Source organism: Podarcis melisellensis, assembly GCF_964234715.1.
Source record: "Podarcis melisellensis genome assembly, chromosome: 1".
NCBI classification, from domain to species: domain Eukaryota; kingdom Metazoa; phylum Chordata; class Lepidosauria; order Squamata; family Lacertidae; genus Podarcis; species Podarcis melisellensis.
In genome coordinates this window covers 82,878,838-82,906,749 of record NC_138528.1, presented here as the reverse complement: position 1 = coordinate 82,906,749, position 27,912 = coordinate 82,878,838, and the positions used below count along the sequence as shown (strand labels likewise).

General features: G+C 42.7%; 1 protein-coding gene across 7 annotated transcripts; it reads left to right on the top strand.

Annotated features, from left to right (window-relative positions):
* On the top strand, positions 1–27,460 carry ALDH3B1 (aldehyde dehydrogenase 3 family member B1). Of its 7 annotated transcripts, none has more exons than XM_081902884.1 (12): positions 1–131; positions 11,575–11,730; positions 11,917–12,337; positions 17,690–17,852; positions 17,964–18,074; positions 18,948–19,068; positions 19,233–19,318; positions 19,757–19,838; positions 20,163–20,549; positions 21,007–21,173; positions 25,160–25,259; positions 26,383–27,460. In XM_081902884.1, exons 1-12 carry the CDS (start codon positions 122–124, stop codon positions 26,574–26,576), a joined length of 1,998 nt encoding a protein of 665 aa, XP_081759010.1. In that variant the 5' UTR covers positions 1–121; the 3' UTR covers positions 26,577–27,460. The 7 variants fall into 7 exon arrangements, with proteins under 7 accessions (XP_081759010.1, XP_081759012.1, XP_081759011.1 ...); XM_081902886.1 differs by having other exon boundaries at positions 11,575–11,943; positions 12,199–12,337; XM_081902885.1 differs by having other exon boundaries at positions 11,575–11,943; positions 12,157–12,337.
* The last annotated feature ends 452 nt before the right edge of the window (positions 27,461–27,912 follow it).

Sequence of the window (27,912 nt, the reverse complement as noted above, 5' to 3'; positions counted from 1 at the left end):
AGTTCCCAGAGAAACAAATAAGGTGCTGAGGCTTCCTCTCATCAGTAGCACCCAAGGCCAGCCAGACATAAAGCAGCAGGAAGACAAGCTGAGGATTGCAGCAACAACAGCAGCAGCAGCAATGGAAAGAGGTACTACTATGAATGTTGGTTGGATGAGATCCAGATTTGTCCCTCTAGGGGGTGCTAGTTCCATCTCATCTTCAAGGAATTGGATAGCTGAGAGGACAAGGAAAACAGCATTTTCTGCTTGCATGTTCAGATCTGCACATCCCTAGTGTTGTCAATGGCTGAGGGCATGTTGTGTACGGAAATGAGTTATCAAAAACTACAGATAGAATATTGGTGCTCTTGCATCAGATCTGAGAAATGCAGAATGCAGTCCTGGTTCTAGACACTGCAAGGCCCCGAATGTTGCTATATCTCAGCTTCTGGTTTCCATCTGTAAAATGGGAATAAGAAGCTTCCTTCATAGGATCATTGTGAAAAGAAGCTTCGCAAGGAAATGTTGATGTGTGGCCTGAGCCTTTGGCTGGACTGTATAGCTAAGGAAGCGTTGAGGATGTTTGGCCAGCAGGACATTTGACAATGACAACAGTTTTTACAAAGCCATATAGGGAGTCTGAAGGGCCTTTTCAGCTTTCCCAGCTTGTAGAATGCGCTCTCCAGGGATCTGGCACCATCCAGCTTTAGGCACCAAGCAAAGCCTTTTCTCTATTCCTGGCCTTTTGGCCCTTAATTTGAAGAATAGCACTGTGGTGTCTTTTAGTGGGGCAGGGCTCGTAGTCCTGCCTTTTTGTTTTGCTGTGTTTTTAGGCTTTTTTATATGTATTGCTTGAATTGTAGGCTTTTATTGTTGCTTTGAATTGGTTTTAATGTCAGTCCCCTTAAATTACTTCGCAAGAAGATAAACTGGCAAATATTAACATTAAAAAATAATAAAGTGTCTGGCCTGTATTAGGATCAAGGCAAGTGGCAACCTACTCTATCAGAGGTCATGGTAGTTCACAGCATTGAGCGCACTCGTCAAACCCTCTAGCCATGCAGGGGCTTCTGGGCAACCTATCACTAATAATGGCTTTTGTTCTTGTGCTATGGAAGTTATTTAAACAAAGGAAAATTCATTAATCTACTGAGCAACAGCGACTTCGAGTCACATGATGGTATTTGCTGCTGTGGTGTCCCTTAGCTTCTCCCTCAGAAGACATCACTAGGATTCCTTTATCCAAGACACTGAGGAGAACTTTGTCTGTGAAACATTTGGGGCTCCTGGGATGAATCCTGCCTGAGCCCCAAGAGGGATGAATGCTGTTACCGTATTCTCTGTCTAGGCAGAAAAAAGACAAATCTAGAACCAGACCAAAAGTCCATTGTTGGCAACATCCAGGAAAGCTTCCATTGTGAGCAAGAACAGCAATTTCTGGGGTGAGGGAACTAGCAATTATCTGTCTCCTGCTCCCCGTATTTACCAGGGAAATGGTATAATCAAAATTATAGGCAAGATTCGATGAAACAGTTGCACTAGCGAGAACCAGCACAACAAGAGCCACTAGTACAGTGGGATTTTCTCCTCTCTCCTTCACCATATCAGATCTGGGGGGTCAGGATAATAGTGTGAAAGAGGAGGAGAGGGGAGATTCCTCCATCAGGGAAGCAGAGATGCTTGCAGTGACTGAGCAATTTCCTGTTGTTTTGATTCCACCCAATAGTATTTCCCTGCAAAGGATATTACAGTGGTACCTCAGGTTACATACGCTTCAGGTTACAGACTCTGCTAACCCAGAAATAGTGCTTCAGGTTAAGAACTTTGCTTCAGGATGAGAACAGAAATCGTGCTCCGGTGGTGCAGCGGCAGCAGGAGGCCCCGTTAGCTAAAGTGGTACTTCAGGTTAAGAACAGTTCGGACCTCCAGAATTAATTAAGTACTTAACCCGAGGTACCACTGTACAGTTTTATAGAAGTTTTTCAGTATTTAATCTACTTACTAAAAACAGAGAGAGAGCGTGAAAGCACACAGCAAAGGCAGAGAACTTGTTGCCCTTCAGGTGTTGTTGGACTCCAACTCCCATTAACCCCAGTGAGCACTGCCAATGGTGAAGGATGATGGGCACTGTAGTTCAACAACATGTTGAAGGGGGCATAAGTCTCTCCTTCCTGCTGTAATAGGTTCAATGGAATCTGTATACTAGGGAGGACACCTGGAGTCCCATTGGCCAAATCTGGCCTCCTGGGTGGTGTTATGTGGCCTCTTTCCCCAGAGGGAAAGGGCTGTGAAGGAGCATTGTGTGTGGCAAGGGGATGTGGCAACCTGCCACATTTAGGAGGGGAGGTTGGACTTTGGCCTTCCCCTCTCTTGCCTGAAGTGGTCTTAAATTGACAAAAAAAGTTGCTGACTACCTCGCTGTTTACATGGGAACAGGATTATTGCATTGCAGGTGGTTGGACTAGATGACCCTCAGGGTCCCTTCCAACTATTCAGTTCTACGGTTCTGTAAGTTAAATGGATGCCCAGACAGCTCCCTGTTTCTAAAACAGTCTGGTTTGAAGGCAATAGAAAAACATACAGTCAGAACACAATACAATTATATTATCTGTTTTATTAATCTCTATAACTAAAATGCAGGGTGTAGTTACATTTAAACAGATAACCAAATGGTAGCAACAGAGTTCAACAAGTCCAACGAACCACATAAAGTATTTTCGTTTTCAGCAAAGGCAAAGGTGGAAGGCAGCTAATTTGAGCTAATTCATGGACAATTTGAGATCTGATGTAAATAGTAAAGACACTGAAGGCTATCACGTGATATTTTGCCCTTGCCACGGTTCCCCAACTACAAAGCAGATGTGTATCTGACATTTTCTTTCAGAGATGCTGAATTTCTGGGAGGAATTCAATATCACATTTTCTCAGTTGTTCTGTCAGCTTGCCAGGTGGAACAATCTCCCATCTTCTTCACCATGTGCTACTTTATGGGTTCCCTTGACCCCCAAGCCAAATTTGTGGGGGGCACATGAGGGGAGACAGTGGGGAAGCCCCATTGTACTAGTGGAAGCTCTTGCAGTCCTCTGTTTCCTTTTAAAATACTTTAAAAATGGATTAAGTCTGTGCTTGCATGTATTTGCTTGCATGTAATGGCAATGGTAACAGTTTCCATACATGCCTATATTACATTTGTTGTGATAAGAACACATTTCTGTACTTATGTATAGTATTGGCAATACGGAGGTAACCTTGAAACAATTTCAGACCCACTGACTCTAAAGAAATGTTTAGATTCTGTATTCCTAGCTTCCAGTTAAGCAGCTGGGTTGTTTTTTTTTACCAACTTGGTCAACAACATATGTCAGTAAACTCTTAGGTCATATTATGTAACAGGTCAATTTTATATTGGAGTATGACTAAGCTTTAAAAATGGTTTCTGAAACTGACCATTACAAAAAATACTGTATTGTCCAGTAAATTTAATTTGATTGGGGTTTGTTTTTGTTTATAGTAAAATAGCAATACGTAACACTTCTCCCCAATTTAAATAAATGTTTATATAGATAGCCAGATGTGAAGTGCTCAGTAGCCATACAGTTTCATTTCTACTAGTTTATTTTTTTAAAAAAACACACACCTTGAGTTTAACATATGAATTTATTGCTTTGTACAATCACAATTTGAAGACATAACTAGAACAGTACTAAAAATGTGACATAGGAACTGATATGAACAGAATTAAAACAGAAAGTATGAATGCCTTAAATTGGGGTGTCAGTTTTTACCAGGGTGGCAAGGACTGCTCAGGTAAATACAATGCCAGCTTTGGGGATCACACTCCTCTATGAACCAAGGTACAAGCTTTATTTGCCAGGGCCCCACTGAGGCTGCAGACAACACCCCCAAGATCATTAGGCAGCTTGGTGTGAAAAAAGAATACTATTTTATCTCCTAAATGGAACAAAACAGCGCAGTAATCTAGCATTGTACAGGGGAAAACCTGTTGAGTCACTTCTGACATGGCATAAGGAGGTAATCTGAGTAAAGACGTTTACATAAGGAAAGGTATGGTGATGCTTCCAAAAAATGACATTTCGGTTCATTTAACTATCTCTGCACCACTATGTGTGCTATTTATTCTACTTTGCAATGGGTTTGTATGGCCAGGCTGTTTTGACATGTAGGCTGTATAAACCAGAATGCCCTTGATTTTCAGAGGAAACTTCACTTGTTGTCATTTTATTTACCGTACTTAAGTTTTTCCAAACCATCTTTCGCGCTGAACCTTCCTTGCATAAACAAAAACCACCAAAATTGATTGGCATACATAAAGAGAAGAAAAAGGAAACACACACGCTCCCTAACATTTAATAGGGCTGAGCCAAAACAAGTTGCAATTAATCATAAATGCTATGAGCCGGAGGAAATTTGGAGCACGGTAAATTATTTCCGCCTTTTGATAGCCTCTATTATTCGCATCTAGAAAATCAGATAACATGCAAACTGGCAATCTTGATAGATTATCAGACATGCATCAGCACAAACTCACCCACATCAAGGCTTTTAAAAAATAAAAAAACAGACAACCAGATCCACTTCTAGGAAAAAAATGGGCAGTTCGAAAACTCAAGCCATGCAAAAGATATGTTAGATGATGTAAAAAGTGACAGATAACAACATGAAAATCTAATGCTAGTTATATTCAGACCCATTGAAGTTAATTCAGATGTCTTAGGTTCATTCATGTCCATCTGCCCTGAGCAGAATTTAGTTGGGAAGAACTCAAATAAATTAAGTAGATTAGGCTCCCCTATAATTCCAGACTCTGATCAAGCAGACCCATTTCTTCCTCTGCCACTCCCCATTACTCTGCACAGAGTGTTCACAAATGCTTCTAAAAGGAAGGAATAATTCTAAAACACGAAGACCCTATTCCTGACAAGTCATATGAAGTTACCAGTGATTCCATAAATATCCCTGACGACATTCTTAGCAGTTGCATGAAACATTTGTGCCTGAAGGTATCATCACAGCACAAAATCATTGAATTTTAGCTTCAAAAACAGATAAATCCTCTATCTAAGTTACAGATAGATGATCTGTTAATTTGAGTTTTCTGAGTTTCTCATCTTAAATTCAGTTCTCCATATTTCCGCAGCAATTTGTCATTTTAAAAGATCATGAAAATTTGTCAGCATTTTAGTATCAGTTTCTTTTCTATACACATTAATTAATTAAATTTATTTTTTATTATTAATTAATAATTAAATTTATTAGTCACTTGTTTTGCCACACCAACTCAAAGTGACTTACAATATTTTAAGCAAAAACCACATACATTGAAACCAGCATTAAAAAACTGTAAGCAGTTTTAAATAATATACACATTTTTGCAAGCAATTTCCCAATACATAATGCAATTTTGTTTGTTCTTTTCATTAATATATTCAATTTTTATGCATACTTTCCCCTAATATATGATTTCTTTTTGTAAAATAAACAACTTTGGTTAGAAAATTGTACCACCAAATTCAGATAACTGCGAATTCCAAAGGATACCTGGTGTTGCGGTTTGCACATTTTTTCAGAAAGTACAAATTTGTTTAGTTCACCTTTAAATGTGGACTGAATCAGATTTCTTCTCCATGCCACATCTAGATGTAGGACTGCAATGAGAGTCAGACACATACAAACCTCAAAGAGCTACTTGGGAAGAATGAGTGCTTAGCCCAGCGGTAGGCAACCTATGGCTTGGGGGCCGGATGTGGCCCAATTACCTTGTCAATCTGGCCTGCAGACGGTCCGGGAATCAGCGTGTTTTTACATGAGTAGAATGTGTCCTTTTATTTAAAATGAATCTCCGGGTTATTTGTGGGGCCTGCCTGGTGTTTTTACATGAGTAGAACATGTGCTTTTATTTAAAATGCATCTCTGGGTTATTTGTGGGGCATAGGAATTCGTTCATTCCCCCCCCCCCAAAAAAATATAGTCCAGCCCACCACATGGTCTGAGGGACGGTGGACCTGCCCACGGCTGAAAAAGGTTGCTGACCCCTGGTTTAGCCAAAAGCCACCTGTTTCTCAGAACCACCCTCCCCTAAAGCGGTTTCTCTTTAAAAACAAACAACTTTACAATCTAAATCCATTTTTTCCTTTACAAACCAACCATCCATTCAACAAAAACTCAGTAGTGAAGAACCACTGCCAGTCAGTACAGACAGTGCTGAGCAAATGGACCACTGGTCCGACTCAGTACAAGACAGCTTCCTATATGTCCCTAGTGTTTGACTGAATAGATGCCTCTGGTAGGAGAAAAAGAAGAAAGGCAGATTTTGTCTATTCCCCCCCCCCCCGCTCTATAGTCCCCAGTGCCCTCTGAAAATTGATCTCAGAGGGTTGTGTGACCTTCCGGAATATGGTGGAAGGTGGCATTAGGCCTCAAGGGGGAAGAACAAATCATCATCATCAACAACAAAATTGTTTCCCTTTTTCATTAGCAGAAGAATCTGGAGGATCAAAAGTCCATTTGTGAGCACAAGCTCACTGGATTCCAACAAACAGCAGCAACTGGAATCCACTCATAGGGAACAGCATGCCAGAACAGTATGAGGAGGACACTCAGGGGCTAGCATCAGATGACATGAGAGGAAGCAATGACTATGCTGAAAGGAAGGCTAGGGGATAGCATTGTTGTTGTTGTTTAGTCGTTTAGTCGTGTCCGACTCTTCATGACCTCATGGACCAGAGCACGCCAGGCACCCCTGTCTTCCACTGCCTCCCGCAGCTTGGTCAGACTCATGTTTGTCACTTCAAGAACACTGTCCAACCATCTCATCCTCTGTCATCCCCTTCTCCTTGTGCCCTCCATCTTTCCCAACATCAGGGTCTTTTCCAGGGAGTCTTCTCTTCTCATGAGGTGGCCAAAGTATTGGAGCCTCAGCTTCACGATCTGTCCTTCCAGTGAGCACCCAGGGCTAATTTCCTTAAGAATGGATGCGTTTGATCTTCTTGCAGTCCGTGGGACTCTCAAGAGTCTCCTCCAGCACCATAATTCAAAAGCATCAATTCTTCAGCCTTCTTTATGGTCCAGCTCTCAGTTCCATACATTACTACTGGGAAAACCATGGCTTTAACTATACGGACCTTTGTTGGCAAGGTGACGTCTCTGCTTTTTAATATGCTGTCTAGGTTTGCCATCGCCTTTCTCCCAAGGAGCAGGCGTCTTAATTTTGTGGCTGCTGTCACCATCTGCAGTGATCATGGAGCCCAAGAAAGTAAAATCTCTCACTGCCTCCAATTCTTCCCCTTCTATTTGCCAGGAGGTGATGGGACCAGTGGCCATGATCTTCATTTTTTTGATGTTGAGCTTCAGACCATATTTTGCGCTCTCCTCTTTCACCCTCATTAAAAGGTTCTTTAATTCCTCCTCATTTTCTGCCATCAAGGTTGTGTCATCTGCATATCTGAGGTTGTTGATATTTCTTCCGGCGATCTTAATTCCAGCTTGGGATTCATCCAGCCCAGCCTTTCACATGATGAATTCTGCATATAAGTTAAATAAGCCGGGAGACAATATATAGCCTTGCCATATATAGCATTAATTCCAGGCATATTCATTGCCTGCTGACTCTTGCTTTGTTGGATCAGATTAAGGTCAACCTGCTCCAGTACTCTGCTTCCAATAGCAGCTAACCAAACACCTATGGAAGCTCACACAGAAGGAGCATGAAGGTGATGTCATTGTCTGTTTAGAACCAGGTTGTCTCCAGCCACTGGTACAGAGCAGAAGCTACACCATCTTTGAACATGAAGGCTCCATTTAGTGAACCTAACTATCAACCATTGACAGGACTTGACCTCCATGAATTTGTTTTGTCCTGTTTTTCTGAAGTTGCTTTTTGAAGCCATCCAAGCTAAGCCAACATGATGTTTTGTGGCAATGAATTATGCAAGTTAATTATGCTTCTTACCATCTGTTTTGTAGCACTTCCTTCCATGTGTTTTAAACACCAGGTGATTACTTGCTTCCATGTGTGAATCAGCCAGTTCATGTATTTAGTTGAATTATTGATTGAACATACATATTGGAGCCTTATATTTCTTTCTCTTTGTATACCACCCCTGTATGTCTGCAGATTAAGGTGCAACCAAGAGGCATTTTTACTGAAGTAAATAATGATAAATATATGAAGTTAAAAAACAACTTGAAAAGGAGGGAGGGCAGGTTAGATGCAAAACCTGTTAAGGAGAAAGGTTTAATGCAGAGATGGGAAACCTGCGGGCCTCCAGATGTTGTTGAATTCCTGTTTCCATTAGATCCGGACAGCACCATCAGTGGTCAAGGATGCTGGGAGCTGTGGTTCAACATCTGAAGGACCACAGACTCCCTGTCCCTAATTTAAGAAGAGAATTGACAGGGTCATAACATTTGAAGGAAAACATGGTTTTAGCCAATGCATTTACAACTGACTAGAGGAAGATACAGTAGGAAGAAGGCCCACAGCACTGTATCGTTTTTCAGGTTATCAGAAGCAGTGTTTAAAAACAATGAAAAACATTGGTCTAGGGGAGGGACTACCAGAAGGATGTGCAAAGTCTTTAGAAGGAGATTCAGAAAGGAAAGAGTAGATCTTGAAAAGGAAGACATGATGTGATTGCTGTGACTGCACGTGAGAGATATGCAAATGGAAGAAAGGAGTCAAGAGATGACCTCAGGCTTGTGATGCTATTGCATGAGAAAAAATGATTTCCCTCCACTACTTTAATGCAGAATGATGAAGCCAATTACACCAATTTGTGGATCATAGAAGTCTCAGATTCTAGGAAGGGACCCAGTCTCTCCTAGGTAGACACTTCCTTCATACTCATGCTTTGTTTCCTCAAGACAAGTTTAGCCAGTTCTGGGGCAGTTCTAGCCAGAAAATCTGAGTCAGCTATTATCCACGTGACACATTATGCGGACAGTGATCTTGTTTTAAACACAGAGTTAGGACACTCATTGCTCACTGCAAGCCTAATAAACAAGCAGATTCCCGTGGGGTCATTAAGGCCCCACCCTTAATAACCCCACCATTCTCTTCTGGAAGGATGCTATCTTCTGGTTTTCAATAAGCATCCTTCACATATTACTGTTTTTATGTGTAGAAGTAAAAAACAAAAACAATCTGTTTCAAAGACAAGGGTCTTTGAATTCAGAGCTCAAACCCCCACTAAGGGCTCATGGAGTCAGGATCCAAGTCCCAAATCTCCATGCTCCAACTGCAAGCGAGTGGAGGAGATAAACAAATTATGAGCCAGCTCTAATTAAACCAGGAATTAATTCCAGAACGCGCTGATTAACCTAGGATACTGACTCATACAAGGGACTTCATTCTAGGCTGCACACATTGCATGAACTTCCTCCAGGTGACCATTCTGTGTGTTTCCTATGTTCACTAGCAACCAGTAAACATAACAGGCACACTTATTTCTTGCAGAAATGAACTGCAAGGCAGGAATTCAGAGTCAGACTGGGAATGCCAAATCGTAAAATTGAAACATAGCTCAGAGAGGGCCTGAGTCAACGGCGCAAGGGTGGGCAGGGAAAGAAAGAGAAATTGGCTAATTTTTATGTATCCTTTGCTTTTTGAGCTGCCATGGGAGTACCAGACTTTTGTGTGAAGGAAATTCGTGCTCTGATTTTTAGAAGACACTTGAAGGGGCAAACATGCTCGGCAGAATGGACTGAGACACTTTGCGTTGCAGAGAGTGGCTGCCACATATAAAAGTCCCTGCAAATCTGTGCACATAAAGAAATGTAGTAGCCTTTGCCTGCTGTGCTAGTTTTTTACTTACAAGGAGGAATGTGAGGGAGCATTTATATAACCACAAGCTGCTAATAGCGGAGGCTGGCTTATGGGGCATGGCCACACTAATCACAGTTTGCCCCCAGCCAGCCCTCCCATGCCTGCCTTACTACTTACAGCCAGCCCAGGGAGCGGCACTGCCGGTCAGTTCCTTTGTCTCAGTGTGGTCCCTTGTAGGATTCAGCAGCAGGGAGGATGAGGACAAACCTAGAATGAGTTGGCCCTTTCTGTAATTGGCTCTTGCTCCACCTACAGCTGATCTCCATCTTCCACCCTTCCATCTTCAGTCCCTAGGGGCAGTAGCTGTCACTGCCCTGCAATGCCAGGGTGAGACTGACTACCACCTGGGTGTGTGTGGCAAATCCAGAATGTGCTCACTCGCAAAAGGGAAAAACTGAGGTGCAGAAAAGTACAATGCAGGGCATTCCAACAAGCAAGGCTGTTTGCCAGCACAGCAATGCCAGGGTCCACTTGGCAGCCCTGCTCCTTTGTCACCCAAACATATACAGTGGGCTTTGGGTGCAATGATGGGGAGAAGTTCCCTCCATTTGTGAAATTCCCTTTCTTCTCCCTAGAGAGGCTCAAGCAGTGTCCACATTAATAGCTGTCCAGTGCCAGGCGAAGTCCTTTCTTTTCTTCTTGGGATTGTAAAGTTGTTATAGCATCATTTCCACACCTTGTATTGATATCCATTATGTGAGTCTCGGCTGATTAATTTATTTTGCCCTGTGCAGTGTGTTAACCTTCTGTCATTTTGATTAGTTCACATCCATCATTTTAGTGTTGTGCTATGATTTTTAGGTTTGATTAAGTCAGTGGTTCTCAAAGGATGTGGTGCGCCACACTGGTGTGGCAGGAGAGGATGGCAAGTGTCGTAGGAAGATACAAGGGCAATCAAAGAAACATTTAAACATCTCAGTGAAGTACTGAATCAAAATAATATTTTTTTATTTGCTGAATATGGATAAATATATTCTCAAAATGGGAGCAAGTGATATTGATGACAATCCTAGTTGTTTCCCAATGTATTTCTTTCTTTCTTTTTATTATATATTTTATTGATTTTAAATATTGCATCACAAGAGTACAACCCCCCCACCCGTCGGTTAGCAAAAATATATTATATAGAAATAAAAATAATTGCAAAAAATAAATATTGCATATAAATAAAATACAGTTCTTCCATACTTTCAGACTTCCGTCTCTCTCAGCATGGGTCCTTCATTTCCTCATTAACTGTATTATATTATAACAATTAACTTAAGATATATTGTCTATATTCCTTATAACATATTATATTGCAGAATGTATATTGTCCCCATGTATTTCTTATTAGTAAAAAAAACTGATATAGCGTGAAGTAAATTCTTATTCTGAAAGTATGGCCCAGATAAAAAAGTTTGAGAACTTCTGGATTAAGTTTGTTTTAAAACAATAAATGCTGTTATTTAAATAAAGTGCACCACCCAGAGAACTCTGGTTATGGGGTGACTCAGAAGCACTGCGAATAAATAAATTGAGGCACTGAGCAAGACAAGCTGCAAATGTCCCCTGAGAATTTAGAATTATTTTGAGTCCATAGACATAACACCAATGCAAGCTAAGAACCACCTAAGTCAGCTCTGTTTAAGAACAGAACACTTTCCACCTTTCCCTGGGAAGGTGCAATCGTACCCAAAGCCAATAGGAATTTCTGCCAGTCAGAGAGCACACAACTTGACTTACTCTATTTCCTTCTCTCTTTCTAGCTGGAGAAATAGTGCAAAGTGTATTCTCAGGACAGTGGGACATAAGACAACAGCGCAAAGTTCCAGAAATCCCCAAACAAATTAAAGATATGCAGAGCACAGAAGGTGCAGGGGCCCAACCACAACAACACAAATTCCAGGAAATTCCTCTCCAAAGTGATGCAGGACAAGCAGGGAGCTCCGGCGCTTTAGGACAACAACGAGGGTCTTCAGGGCAAGCAGGGAGCTCTGGATCTTCAGGACAACAACGAGGCTTTTCCGGACAACCAGGGAGCTGTAGCTCTTCAGGACAACAACGAGGGTCTTCAGGGCAAGCAGGGAGCTCTGGTTCTTCAGGACGAGGCTTTTCAGGACAAGCAGGGAGCTCTGGTTCTTCAGGACAACAATGGGGCTTTCCAGGACAGTCAAAGAGCTCTGCTTCTTCAGGTCAACCAGGGAGCTCTGGCTCTTCAGGACAACAGCGAGGCTCTTTGGGGCAAGCAGGGAGCTCTGGCTCTTCAGGACAACAACAAGGGTCTTCAGGGCAAGCAGGAAGCTCTGGCTCTTCAGGACAAGCAGGGAGCTCTGGTTCTTCAGGACGAGGCTCTTCAGGACAAGCAGGGAGCTCTGGTTCTTCAGGACGAGGCTCTTCAGGACAAGCAGGGAGCTCTGGCTCTTCAGGACGAGGCTCTTCAGGACAAGCAGGGAGCTCTTCAGGACAACAACAAAAAATCCAGGACCTTCCTAGTCCAAGCCAAGACAACAAGGGCGGTGAATTATCTAGGTAAGGAATGGGCACTGAGAGGACAAGTTAGAAAGGATCTCTTGTGTTTACTGGACCCTATTTCCTGTTCAGTTCAGGTATGTGTACAGTACATAGTCACAACTTCAGAGTCTGAAGAGGATACACAAATAAGTCACACTGCACCTGGATTCTGTGCATATTTACCTTATGTACCCGAAAATTGTTTTCTTTAGGAAAACCCAAAAGTTGGAAAATCTGGATGTATAACAGCCCTACCTTACAGTCAGATGATTCAGTGGGGCTCCAGGAAAAGGTGCTTAGCATTGCATCCCACAAGGGGGTTGGAAAGAGGGAGAGAGAGCCAAGCATGGATTGGGACTCAGTTAATATAACCACCTCTCCCCAAAGAGACTCTGTACCTTTAACTGTGATATTAGAGGCATCATTATCATCACCAACGAAAGCAACTTCCTCCTTTTACTGTATTTCTGTACTTGCAGAAGTTGCCCATGCTTAGTTCCTATACATGCAGCTTTTGCAAGAAAAACTGTAGCAACCCTGCTACAGTTAGGCACTCACTAGAATAGTCCTGTGAGCATCACTTTCTCACGCCATTATTTTCCCATTTGTAAAAATGAGAATAATAACAACTAAGTTCATAGTTCAGTTGTGAGGATAAGCAGGATAACAATTGCAGAAGAACTTTGCATTTTAAAGGTGTCCTTGCTCATGTGAACTTGTCCCACTCAACTCAATGGAAAACTACTTAAAATATATAGATTTTACAGCATCTAAATGCATGCTAAGTAATTATGCATAAAACAGCATTATATGCAGAGCTACTCATAGGGAACCATACCATGAAATACACAATCTAGACTAGATCCTAAAATAGAACTTGCCTCCCTGAAAATCTCAACATTTCTTAAGGTAGGTTTTTGATGCTTGTGGCTTGGGAAAACATTTGAAAATTAGTGATTAATGCCCATGAAAGATTCAGACTGCATATGTACATTTGAAACACACGGCCCATGAAAAAAAAATCCTGGGAACTGAAGTTTAAGCTTCACAGAGCTACAATTCCCTGCTTCCTTCACAAACTACAGTTCCTAAGATTATTGGGGTGAGTGTGTGCCTCATAGTTCGTTTAAAAAAGAAAACAAAAAGGTGGACTTTCAGAACTACATTCCCTATGCCTTGCTGAGTTCCCTTCTCTCCATCTTTCTCACCGGCTGCCCTTGCCAACATTTTCCTTCTTTTTGTGTCCTGCACCATCTAAATCCATGCCAAAATATTTCTAATGGATTTATGTGTTTGAATACTATGGAATACTACTGTAAGAGCATAGAATGCAAGCTTACCCATTCCATTTTCACAAAAACATTGAGTTTTTGGTGAAGTCTACATGCTGGGTTTTGCATTTTATTCACGTGCTTTGGGAAATGGGGTTGCATCCAACAGCATTTTGCTCAGAATAGGCCCATTGAAATTAATGGACCAAAGTTAGTCCTGGTTATTAATTTCAATGGGTCACACAACCCATGGTTACTCCACCACAATACAGGTCATTTGGGCATGTATATAACTTGTTTGCAATGTATGCACTTTTTACATAGTTGCCTGTCATTTTCTATCCATGCCCAGTGCTCCAATTCTATACAAGAAGCATAATAGGTTGCTGCCTCCTATTATAAATGAACCAACAACAGGACTGTAGGAGTCACTACAAAGGTTGGCATAGCAAAGAAGCCACACTGTTTATCTACCCAGGCACACTTTTATAGTTGTTTCAGCCAGTTTCCACAACCATCCCCATTTTGTTGTTGTTGTTGTTGTTAACTGAATTTCTATACCACCCTTCATCTGAGGATCACAGGGCAGTTTACAATATAAAAACACAAAAATACATAATGTAATATTCGGTTGCCATGGCATGGGTGTTTTGTTGAGACTTCTTCCAATGTTCTTCTCCACAACCATCACGAAAAACCTATTCAGATGAATTGATTCAGAGTGGACTCATTGAAATGAATGAACATAACTCTTAGGTCCCTTCATTTCTACTCTATGTAAAACTCAGCTGAATACCACGTGAAAGGTTTATGCAATCAAAGGTTTGCAATGGGGGCATGTCCTGCAGTTTGCTCAATAATTGCACTGCATTTGCCTTACCTGGGTCAGCTAGTTCCTCTATGTGTCAGTCAGCTGATCTGCACACAATATGTGTCAATCAGGGCATGATTTCTTTTGAGCATGGACACAGCCCTGGAATACATGCATACATAAAACTCGTGAGCACCTGCATCTGGAAACAGGTACAAAGGTTTTTTTTAACTCTCTGTACTGAGTATCAGGGAAGGGTTTCCAAGGGAGACAACGTGATCTCAGGCCTGGTTTAAATTTAAAACACAAGTTGCTTCAGTCCACAGACAGATTATAGTATGTGTTTGGTCAAAGGACTTAAAGAAAGAAAGAAAGAAAGAAAGAAAGAAAGAAAGAAAGAAAGAAAGAAAGAAAGAAAGAAAGAAAGAAAGAAAGAACAGGCAGATCAAGACTGCTAGCTTAGCTGCCCATGCCTGGAAGTGTGAAGCCAGCTGCAAATCAGGCACAATGTAAGCGGACTGGCAAAACTGGTTTATAGATAAGCACTAAGAAAGTCACCACACGGGTGGTGCTGTGGGTTAAACCACAGAGCCTAGGACTTGCCGATCAAAAGGTTGGCGGTTTGAATCCCCGTGACGGGGTGAGCTCCCATTGCTCGGTCCCTGTTCCTGCCAACCTAGTAGTTCGAAAGCACGTCAAAGTGCAAGTAGATAAATAGGTACCACTCCGTCGGGAAGGTAAACGGCGTTTCTGTGCACTGCTCTGATTTCGCCAGAAATCATGCTTAATCATGCTGGCCACATGGCCCGGAAGCTGTACGCCGGCTCCCTCGGCCAGTAAAGCGAGATGAGCACCGCAACCCCAGAGTCAGTCACGACTGGACCTAATGGTCAGGGGTCCCTTTACCCTTTACCTTAAGAAAGTCACCACAATCTGGAAGATAAACCAAAACCCAGGAGATGCATGTGACACTTTTCAATTAGGTCGGGGCAAAGTATTATTTAAAAGCAGTTGGATTACAATGATGAACCTGAGCCAGGAATCTAAAGCAAGTATTGTTCTCGAACCACAACAACTCGTCCTGCTCTCCAGCGTTTAAGGAATTAAAGTTCAATGAAATTCCTACACCAAAAAAATCCCAAGAATACCCGTAATCCTACCTCCACATTTCCTGTCTTGCACAACTGCCCTGCAAAAAAATTTCTGGGATAATCAGAGGGGAAAGCTTGAATGGAGATTTCCTCCATTCCTCTTTCACTTCTCCACCTACCTTTTTTGGGTTCAAACTGGCAGTCTTCCTGTCAGCAAAAGTGTCCAATCAGCTGCTGGGAAGCTGAGACAAGGGCAATGCTACTCAGCATGACAGGACTTCATCCATACAACCTGTACGCCTCCAAAGATGTTGCAGCAGCAAGTGCCAGGCCAGGTCTCAGGGTGGAGCCTATTCAATGGGAAACGTTGGAGGTGGAAATAGCTCAGGAAACAGGATTAGGTTTTTGGAGGCTTGGGTTAGGTTTTTGGAGGTTGGTCAACATGTGTTATTCACAGGTTATGATACTCCTCTCCAGAAGTAAGACTGGTCCTGGATCACAGGGTGCTAAACTTTTTGCTTTGCTTTATCCTGCAGAAAGCTACAGTTTATAGCACCCTTAATAAACTAGGATTCATGGGATGTGTATGCGCTTTAAATGTATGGGGCGTGCCTTCTCATGCCTGCTTCTTCTCTAGTCTTCTGTTCTAGTCCTTCCACACCGTCTTGTGGCACCTACATTTCCTTTCTTATAGAATCATAAAATCACAGAATTGTAGAGTTGGGAGGCTTCCTGAGGGTTTTCCAGTGCAACCCACTGCAATGCAGGCATCTCCCCCCTCCCCCATTTTTTAAATTGGTTTTCTCTTATAACACACAAACAGAAAAACAAAAGGAAAACATTACACTTAACACAACATAAAAACTTAACAGCAACAAAAACACAAAAAAATAAAAGAATTCTTTTTCCTTCTTGTTCCCAGGTATATTTACATTGCTAAAAGACTTCCTCGACACCCTCCAACCTGAATTTCATCATATCTCATATTTAGCAGTTCCCAATTTCATATTTATAACATCAATATCTTCTTTCATTACAAACTCTTATCCTTACTTCCAATTATAATAGTCATCATTATTAATCTTTTTCTATCCCTTAGCCTAATCTGTTACTTCTATGAATTTATTAATTATCTTATATTGCAATATCTCGCTAAATATTCTTTAAATTTCTTCCAATCTTCTTGTGTTTCCTCCTCTTTCTGGTTGCGGATTCTTCCAGTCAGGTCAGCCAGCTCCGAGTGATGCAGGCATCTCAGCACAAGGTCTCCCATCCAGTTTGAAACCATACTGTACCCTGTTTAGCTTTGCAAATGTGCTAGCATTTTTATTACTGTTGGAGTCTGTTCAATCAGACAAGAAGGGAGTGGGTGCAGGCAGTGAAGGTGGACCATCTGATGAACAAATCCAGCATGGAAAATTCAGCTCAACCGATGGGCATTATGATGTGCCTGTTGCAGTATTGTAGTGGATGTGGGCACCCCATCGATGACCCTCCACATAGTTGAGAACATGCTGTAGACAGATTCCTTTACTTCTTGTTGCAGTGGGTGGCATTCAATGCTAGTCCTACACAGAGTAGACCCACTGAAGTGAACAAACATGACTCCCATTCATTCATTTCAGTGGCTCTGCTCTGAACTTAGCCCAATACAATCCAGTGCAGCCCAAAGTTATTTTGACTTTGAACAGATGAGGCAAGTATTGCTAACGTGCAGTCTGTCCAGTGAGCAGCCAGTTCTTAGTGGGGCTCCGTTGATTCTCTGAATGTCACCCTTATCAGCTGAGTTTGTGAGGTAAATACCAGACCCTATTGTGTGTGTGGAATATGCATACCAGCCCCAACGTGACCCACACCCCACTCCAGAGCACAAAGGAAAAACATTTCATTGACCCTTTCCTGAAGCACAATAGGGTTTCGTGCATCTACATTAATAGGACGAGAAGCTGTTAAGCAGGAGATGATTCTCCCCAGGTAGGCACACAATAATAAACAAAATAAGGAAAGCAGACACCCATCAAGGATGATACAATTCTGGGGCATCCTGATTTAGGGGGTGGTGTTTTCATAAATGATCCATGACATGGGGGTCTTGCAGCAGCTCTTCAATCTGCTTAGGGTGCATACAATGAAAAGTGATATACACAAGCCTCAAATAAGTAAAATAAATAAATGAGAGCACCTGCTTTCTCTCCAGAATGAACCCCTACGCTGGCCTTGTGGACTGCCTGCGTGCCACCTGGCTGACGGGAAAGACACGTCCCATGGAGTATCGGCAAGGGCAGCTGGAGGCCCTGAATCGCTTCCTGGAGGAGAGGAGGTCAGATCTCCTGCATGCCCTGAATCAAGACATGCGAAGGGTGAGTGTGGTCATCCAGGTCAGAGGAACCACAAGGGTTACGGCATGGTGTGGCTCTTCAGCCCAGAATGGACTCTGCTAATGTATTTTCTTTCTTGCGTCCTCTGTACAGCCCCATTTCGAAGGGGAGGTCGCTGAAGTTGCCTTCACAAGGAGTGAGGTGAACAATGCTCTTAACAACCTGTCCTGCTGGATGAAGGATGAAAACGTGAGCAAGAACTTGGTAAGGAGGCTGAGTTGAAAAAAGAGGAAAGATGACCTCGTGTGTTAAATGGGGAGAAAAGTCTAGAAGCTGTGCTCATTAAACTGGGGGTGGATCTTGTATCTGTGCAGTGCCCTTTCAAAACTGTTATATGGAAGTTCTGTTCGAAGGAGTCATTTAACTCATTCGCTATTATTACTATATCTATCTATCATCTATCTATCTATCTATCTATCTATATCTATCTATCTATCTATCTATCAACTAACTAACTAACTATCTATCATCTATCTATCTATCTATCTATCATCTATCTATCTATCTATCTATCTATCTATCTATCTATCTATCATCTATCATCTATCTATCTATATCATCTGTCTATCTATAATCTATCTATCTATCTATCTATCTATCTATCTATCTATCTATCTATCTATCTATCATCTATCTATCTCTATCTATCTATCTATCTATCTATCATCTATCTATCTATCTATCTATCTATCTATCTATCTATCTATCATCTATATCATCTATCTATCTATTATCTATCTATCATCTATCTATCTATCTATCTATCTATCTATCTATCTATCTATCTCTATCTATCTATCTATCTATCTATTTGTATGTAAGGTCTCAAACTGGGGCCTCCAGCAGCTAGTCTCCTATGCTTTAGTTCCTGTGCCAGCAGCACTCAAATTCCCACGGGTTTAGTAAGATCACATAAGTGCCCCATTTTAGCTATGTTGACTGAATGCATTTTCGCACTAAAGATCAGCAATGGCTGAAATGCACATTCAGGCTTTCATTTCTACAACTCGCTTCACTCTTCTTCACTCTGCTCCACTTGCTTCATAGATTTTTGTGTGTGCCTTCACTTCCTTATAGGCCACCAAGCTTGACTGTGCCTTCATCCGCAAGGACCCGTACGGCGTGGTTGTCATCATTGCACCCTATAACTACCCCATCCATCTTCTCTTGGTGCCTCTTGTGGGGGCCATCGCAGCTGGTGAGTGAAAAACCATCAGAGGTCCTCCATTTGGTGCTTCACAGCATCTCCCTTCTTCCGCTGGTCTCTTTACAGTGGCAGCGACTGTTGCTCCTTGTTTCCAGGCATGCTGTAGTCTTTCTGTCTCCTGTCATTATGGTAATGTGTCCCTTCTCTCCCACCAGGGAACTGTGTGATTGTCAAACCCGCAGAGCTAGCCCGCCACACTGAAAGGCTTCTTGCCGAAGCGCTGCCTTGTTATCTTGACCCAGTGAGTTCCTTGGTTCTTTCTTGTTTTCTCAGTGCACAACTGATGCCAACTTACTGGACGTGCCTTCTTCCTGCTCCTGAGCATTACAGTTGTCTTCCTTCCCCGGTGTGATGGGTATTGTCAAGCGGTGGCGCAGGGGCCACCACTGAACTATCTCTCAAGAGGGTGGTGGTGGTAATGGTTAACTAAATTGCATAAGAGGAGCTGTGCTGGATCTAGTCCAGGACTCTGTTTTCCACAGTAGCCAACCTGATCACTATGGGAGGTCTGCCAGGGAGGAATGAGCACACCATCACTTTCCTGCCGTTGTTCCGCAGCAACTGGTATTCAGAGGCTCACTATCACTGATCTTGGAGAGCTGCACTCTTCATAACAATAGCCACTGGTAGCCTTATCCTGCATGAATTTGTCTAATGCGAACCTTCTCTTATTTTACAGGAAACCTTTGCTGTAGTGACAGGTGGCTCTGAAGAGGTAACCAAACTCCTGGAGAACCAGTTTGATTACATCTTTTTCACAGGTGATCTCTCTTTTTTTATTAAAAAAACCCACCTCCATTTTTATTACCATCACCCTTTATATAGTGTTTATAAAATTAAAGCATTCTCATAAGCCACATCCCAACAGAATGTCAGGTTTCCACTTTTTTAAAAAAGCAAACCTTGATCTTGGAACGGCAGTAAATTATAAAAATTAAATATGGGCTATGTTACTTATTTCCAGAATTCATTTTTACACAGATTCTTACTTTAAGCACAGGATTTGGGTGCAGAATGTGAGGTGGGAGTTTGAGGAGTAGCGTATCTCTCTCGTGACTCCCCTAAATCTTGCCATCCCTCTGCAGGGAGTCCTCGCGTGGGAAAGATTATCATGACTGCAGCAGCCAAACACCTGACCCCATTGACTCTGGAGCTGGGGGGCAAAAACCCCTGCTACGTGGATAAATGCTGCAATTTCCAGAATGCGGCCAACCGAATTGTCTGGGGAAAGTTCTTCAACGCTGGCCAGACTTGCATTGCACCAGACTATGTGATCTGCACCATTGAAACGCAGGAGAGGCTGATGCCTTGCCTGCGCCAAGCTATCCGTGAATTCTATGGTGACTGCCCCCAGGATTCGCCTGACTTTGGCCGTCTGATCGACGATAAGCACTTCCGGCGCCTTCGAGCATTCCTGGAATGTGGCCGAGTGGCCATTGGTGGAGAGTCTGATGAATGTGACCGTTACATTGGTGAGCAAGTGACCTGCTGACAGGGAGCCTGGGGTGGGGGAAAGACTGGGAGACCCTCTTTGATATTTCCCCCCTTTTTATTTTTGACATTTATATCCTGCCCTTTCTCCCTAAGGAGCCCTTGGCAGTAAACAATGTAACAAAACAGAATTAAAATATATTAAAAACATTTAACAGCACAAGAGGAACCCTGGCGGATCAGGCCAAAGGCCCATCTAGTCCAGCATCTTGTTCCCACAGTAGCCAACCAGATGCCTAGAGGGAAGCCCACAAGCAGGTCCTGAGCACAAGAGCACTGAACCCACTTGGGCTCCCTAGTAACCGGCATTCAGAGGCATATTGTGGGCTTGGGCACTGGGAAGTGCAGCCTTGGGTGAAATGAAGGCCATGGCTGAATTGGAAGGCATGGGAGCAATCTGAGAATATAATGTGTCTTGATGCAATCTTCTGCCTGCAGCCCCCACTGTACTGGCTGATGTGAAGGAGTGGGAGCCAATCATGCAAGAAGAGGTCTTTGGGCCCATCCTGCCCATTTTCACTGTGGGAGACTTGGACGAGGCCATCCACTACATCAATAGAAAGCAACGCCCACTGGTTGCCTATGCCTTCTCCTGCGACTGCAAGGTATGCTTTAGGGTTAAAGGTAAAGGGACCCCTGACCATTAGGTCCAGTCGTGGCTGACTCTGGGGTGGCGGCACTCATCTTGCTTTATTGGCCGAGGGAGCCGGCGTACAGCTTCCGGGTCATGTGGCCAGCATGACTAAGCCGCTTCTGGCGAACCAGAGCAGCGCACAGAAATGCCGTTTACCTTCCTGCCGGAGCGGTACATATTCATCTATTTGCACTTTGACGTGCTTTCAAACTGCTAGGTTGGCAGGAGCAGGGACCGAGCAATGGGAGCTCACCCTGTCGCGGGGATTCAAACTGCTGACCTGATCAGCTTTAGGGTTAGAGCTCTCCTAATCCAGTTGGGGACGGTTACAGGAACGTGACCCAAGCTGGCCAACAGCCAGAGAAGTGTGGTGCTGCTTTTAAAATGTGCTTATGTTTGGCTGTATCAACATTGGTATAATGTCCCCGGAGCAGCTCCCAGCAGCATACCTCTGCATGCCCACAGTGTTTAAACAGTGCGCCGGTGGCAAGGAGGCATGTTGGACCTTGAGATTATTTGTAACATACAACAAATGTTTGTGTATATGGTAAATGCACAGCCCGAGGCTTGTTTCTTAAGAAGTGAATTCCATGGAGTTAAAGAAGACTTAGCTACAGCATTATTAAGAAACATGTATGGGCTTATTTCCATAGAGGGTTGCAGCCTTGTTTCCCAAGTAAGTATGCATAGGATTTTAACCTGAGCAAGAAAGAACAAGCTATATTTGTCCCGTGAAAATCATTGACCACAGTGAATTCTGACAGCAGTGAATTTGAGAGCCAGTATGGTGTAGTGGTTAAAAGCGGTAGTTTCGTAATCTGGGGAACCGGGTTCGTGTCTCCGCTCCTCCACATGCAGCTGCTGGGTGACCTTGGGCCAGTCACACTTCTTTGAAGTCTCTCAGCCCCACTCCCCTCACAGAGTGTTTGTTGTGGGGGAGGAAGGGAAAGGAGAATGTTAGCCGCTTTGAGACTCCTTAAAGGGAGTGAAAGGCGGGATATCAAATCCAAACTCCTCCTCCTCTTCTTCTTCTTCTTCTTCTTCTTCTTCTTCTTCTTCTTCTTCTTCTTCTTCTTCTTCTTCTTCTTCTCTGACCTACAGACATAGAACCTGAGGTTGTTCGTGGTTGTGATGGACAAGGATACAAATACATGCCCACTAAGCCTTTTTTTAACATAAAATAAAAAATGTACTGAAGTATCTAGCTATACATGGAACAAGGACCATCAAGTGGTGCTACAAGTAATCTAGTGTGCAGCTGTTTGAAAAATAGTCAGAATTTGGTCTATGGCCAGTTCTCTTCCTATTTATCCCCCAGTCCCTTAGCCTAACATTAAAAGGTGATCACCAAGTGACAGAAAGTAGAGCTGAGGCTTTAGGGTTTTAAAAAACCAGCAAGTGTGCCATATCATTTCAGTTTTGTCCCTTCTGCAGTGAATAGTAATTTTGGAGCAAGAGGTTAATTTGCCAGACTGGCAGCCCAACTATCTTTGCAGTGAGTGAGGCTGTGTGGCTGAGACACGCTAGAATGCCTTGCTGGTGTACTTGAAGTTATTAACATCTTTAGATAGCTGTGGTGGCGGAGACTTTAATCATCAGGCTTCAAAGAAGCCCGTAAATACACCAGTTATTATATGTATCAGTGGCATAAATCACACACAGAGGCTTTTGGCTTCTGGACAAAAGACAGTGTGTTTTGTAAAACTGCCTTTCAAGGTAAATCCTTCTTCCTAGCCAGAGTTGCTGGTAAACAGCAATTCCTGCACTCAAGTAGCATGAATATTGGAATAGCTTTGGATGTGGGGAAGGTGACAGTGTTAGTGTCCAGTGTACTTCCTTGGATAATGGCTCTGACATTGCAGTATAGTTCCATTCCTCCACCTACCTGTGAGAATTTGAGCCCACTATTTCTTTTTTAAAGGGGAGGGAGTACCCAATGCTTTGCATCTTTTAGTTTTAAAAGATCTCTGAAGGGTGTGCACCCCTTTTGTCTGTTGCTAGTGCAAGCTCTCCCCCCTCTCTCTCCCCCTCACTCACACACACACAATTCTATGCATGCTCATGTGAAAGTTAGTTCCACTGAATTAAGTGGAGGCTTACTGTGCAATTCAAAGTGGGGAAATCTACAAGGGGTCAGACACGCTCGTGATTTACCCCATGCAACGCCCACAACATCCAAACCCCTCCTAGCCAGCAGACCTAGTGGTTTGGATTGCTTTTTGTAGCTCAGGAAAATCTGTATAGCATTTCAGCATGAATTTAATGTGCCACAAGACTCTTTGTTGTTTTTGTTCAAAATTTCAGTTCACATTTAAAATAAAGCACCTTATTTAAGGGGGGGAAACCCTTAAAATGTAATATATTGCAAAAGTGAATTAAGATCCCTATAAAGCGCATGGGAACAGTCCATTGGGAAAAGTTCTTATACAAATGCCATTTAAATGAATGGAAACTGTGCCACAGTCCGAAGTGCCAATTCATGCCCCAGATGTGTATGTTTTTCATAGGCGCATATGAAGCTGCCTTAAACAGTCAGGTCACTGGCCCATCCAGATCAGCATTGTCTCCACCTAGAGATGTCATGGATCAAACCTGCTGAGACTTTCTATATACAACTCAGCTCTGCCGCTGAGTTGAACCTCACCCTCCCAGCCCCGATAAAGGGGCTGCGCTGCATTGTGGCAACACCATGTTTGCCAACAAGGTTTTGCTGGGTAGTGGGCTGCGGCCGATCCCAGATCCCTTGTGACTTGGCTTGTTAGACTCACAAAACCTCGTTTTCTGAATTCATTCACCAAATGGGCACTGAAAACAGCTGGATGATGTATCTTCAAAATGTAACACGTGCTACTGTTTTCCTGTTTGGGGTGACTGGGCTGCCTCTGAAACGTAAGCTCCTGCCGAAACTGCTGCAAATAGCCAGCAGATGGTGCTAGTGCAGCAGACACCTATTATTTCATTTTGACATGTATTTGCACCCACGTTTTAGTTTTTCTGTAAACTTTCCCACTCATCGCCTCTGCTATCTATCAGAAGCCTAAGTTGTATGTAATTTTATTTTTAAGAAACCAGACTCTGAATGCAAGGGATCCATTTATTAACAGAGGACTGCAACTCCTGCAGAGTATCAGCTGTGCACACATCTCTTGCAGTTCCTTTAGATCAGGGGTCAGCAACCTTTTTCAGCCGTGGGCCGGTCCACTGTCCCTCAGACCATGAGGTGGGCTGGACTGTATTTTGAAAAAAATAAATGAACGAATTCCTATGCCCCACAAATAACCCAGAGATGCATTTTAAATAAAAGCACACATTCTACTAATGTAAAAACACGCTGATTCCCAGACTGTCCGCGGGCCGGATTGAGAAGGCGATTGGGCCACATCCGGCCCCCAGGTATTAGGTTGTCTACCCCTGCTTTAGATTTAGCAAACTTCTAGACAGTAGCCCCACAGCATTTGATATTGCATCCTTTAAAAGTCAGAGCACCTGCTATGATTTTGTTATAGAGACACTACTGAACACGATCTCCCCTGGATAGCTCAGTTGGTTAGAGTGTGGTGCTAATAACACCAAGGTTGCAGGTTTGATCCCCATATGGGGCATTTGCATATGCCTGCATCGCAGTTCACAGATGATTTGCTAAACACTGTCATCAGTACAGAAACTTTTAGAAAGGACTAAGAGAACATGAAAAAACCCTAATAAATGTATCGACTCACAAAAACAGATAGTACTCAGTGAGCACTACCTCATTGGTTAAAGGAGTTTCCATTTGGGTTTTGAGATGCAAAATGTCAATAAACATCTATTATTGGAGCAAGTTTGATGATGCAGCTCTGAAGAAAATAAATGGTTGGAAGGGTTTCCAATTACAAAAGCTAAAACCTGTCAAACCCCAAACTTGAGGCTACCAGGGACAAGGCCCTTGATATTCTTCTGCTCTTTTTCTCTCCATAGGTTGTGAACCACGTATTGAATTGTACAAGCAGTGGCAACTTCTGTGGCAATGATACCATTATATACTCAACATTGGTCTCCTTACCATTTGGTGGCATAGGTATGAATAAGGCCTTTCTCCCCCATGTTGTCTCTTTCCCCTACCTCTGCAAATGCTTCTTCCCAATTTGATACTCCTTCCTTTCCCATGGGTGAAGGCCAAAGGCCTCGAAGGTTTCCGTACTGCTCTTGGTGCATTTGTTGATTACACGCACAAAATGCAAAATAGAAAAGGGAATTTAGCTGCAAACATGCATCCCAGCGTGCCATTTAGAAGCTGTAGTCTGGGGATCTGCTGGCAGGAAGGGCTCTAGGCTTTGAACCCGTCCTTTACCAAATTATAGCAATCCTTCTGGGTTAACTTTGTTGTTGTGGGGCTGGAAGAATCACTGTTCAATTCAAGCCAGGTCCCAGTACCTCTAGTTCTAGAAGTAGTAGTTGTTTCATATTCATAGGTACTATTTGTATTACATATTACACTTTTGCAGCATATACACCAAGATAACCATCGGTCTCCATAGGAATATGGCAACAATTTTTTGTATTCAAATCTGCCAGAATACAGCATCTCCTTCCCCTCCAGTATTCATACGGCAGGCTTAATCAAAGGAACGTGTTTCACATGTCCAGCACAATCCTGTGCATGTTTACTCATACATTAGCTCCATTAGGCTGAAGTCTTGCTCCCAGGCAAGAGTGCAGAGGCCTGCAGCTGAATTTCTTTACATTTTTAAAAAGCTGGTTATTATTTTTTATGTGCCACACCATGGATCATTTTCACTAGTGATAGTAAAGTGGGAAGTCTTGCCGAACATCAGAACACAGTATCCAAGTATATACTGTTTGCAGGTAGAATCAGGTAATAAGATACTAGATTATCTTTAGTCAATGATTTTAGGTTGTGATGCATTGCCAAGTGGGTTCAAAACCCTGAAAATGCCTTGAAGATAAACATCAAGGGCTGTGATAAGGGAACTCTTTCTGAGCACGCCTGCTGCAATCTGGCTTGGAGAAATTGATAGTAGTAGTAGTCGCAGTAGTAATAATAATAATAATAATAATAATAATAATAATAATAATAATTTTATTATTTATATCCCACCCATCTCCCAGGCTGTTGGGCAAACACTAAGCTTTTGCCAGGGAGCAGGATCTGAACTGTATGCTTTCTTCTTCTGTTGCAGGATACAGTGGCTTAGGCAAGTACCACGGCAAGTTCAGCTTCGACACATTCACTCATCAACGTGGTGCACTCTTGCGCTGCATGGGATTGGAAGCAATCAACACCGTTCGCTACCCTCCCTATACCGAAGGCAAATTACAATTGTTGCTCTCCCTTGTTGACATCAAGCGTAGAGGCATGTGCACCTTGCTGTGAACTCCATGAATCACATATGCCTTCTGGCCCCAGGAGCTGCTAGAAGAATTTAGCTGCTGGAAACAGAGAAGATTGTTTTATCTGGCTCTCTCCTCGCCTCCCAATAAGGCACTTGCCTAAACTTTTACCTCCTGGAAAAGCCTTGCCCCATTATCCTGATTACTTGCTACATGCCCTCCCACCCCTCCCCTTTTTCTGCTCCCCAGTTTTGGTGGGTCCAATGCCTAGCTGGTGGTTATATTTTGATGTTATACAATGTATAGGACCACCTACTTCAGTTAACTAAGTACTTGCAAGGTTTTTGCAGTAGGTAAAATCACAGTTTGATTTCCCTTTTAACAGAGTTTTATGAAGCTAATTACTGATTTCATGTCCATGATCACCAATTCCTTTGTAAAGACTGGTGAAGACTGTACACTGGAATAGCTATCCTCACAAATATATCTGTATCTGTATGATTTCTTAAGGAGTGATATTTTCATGGGTGAAAGTAGAGGCTGGTGCTTAAACCAATTTAATTCCAAGAAGATTCAAAGTTAAATCCATGCAACTTCTTGTACAGCCAAATCTTCTTTTAGTTCTATACCCTCAATGCAGTCATGCACTATCCCTCAGATGCACCCCTTCTAATAATCACAATTCTTCTGATATCCATTTCTGTACATTCGCCACATCCTTAACTCAGATTCCTCATCCCATCAATAACTTTTGCACTAAGCAATCCTAAGCATCTGTACTCAAAAGTTAATTCCTACCAAGTTCAATGGGGCTTGCTTGCTAGTAATTATGCTTATGAATGCAGCCTTATTAACACTGCTTGCATAACTGAACGTTTTACAAGTAAATGTTTTATTTCTGTAATAAAGATCTTGCATCAAATCTAACCAGTTGTTCACTTGTATTATTCAAATGGTGCCATCAGTATACTTAGCATAATTTCCTGCCCCAAAGAACAGAAAGGGACCAGTAGCAGTACTGAGTGAAGAAATCATAAATGGTTCCTAACAAGGAAATGTCCATCCAGAATGTCTGCTTATCCACGTTATCAGGTTTCTTCATCAATCATAATGAATTTTTTAAATGAACTGCCATTCTTTGCATGTTCTCAGATTCCAAGTTTTCTCCACTCCACATTGTAAATTGTAATCAACTGTTAAGAGGGCAGGTTGTATTTCCATGCAGCTTTTGAAACCCTTCCTCTTCACTAAGTTGGCTGAAAGACTGAGCCCTCAAAGTGGGTTGCACAGGAGGAAGCTGCCTATCATTCACCCGTAGTTATGATCACAGCTACACATATGTATATGTGTGTGTATTCATTCCTATTTGCACTACATAC

Bases quoted from the DNA above. Each gene is read 5' to 3' on its own strand.
- ALDH3B1 (XM_081902880.1), top strand. The intron at 18,075-18,947 runs GTAAGGAGGCTG...ACTTCCTTATAG, and splicing joins AAAACGTGAGCAAGAACTTG to GCCACCAAGCTTGACTGTGC. The intron at 19,319-19,756 runs GTGAGTTCCTTG...CTTATTTTACAG, and splicing joins TGCCTTGTTATCTTGACCCA to GAAACCTTTGCTGTAGTGAC.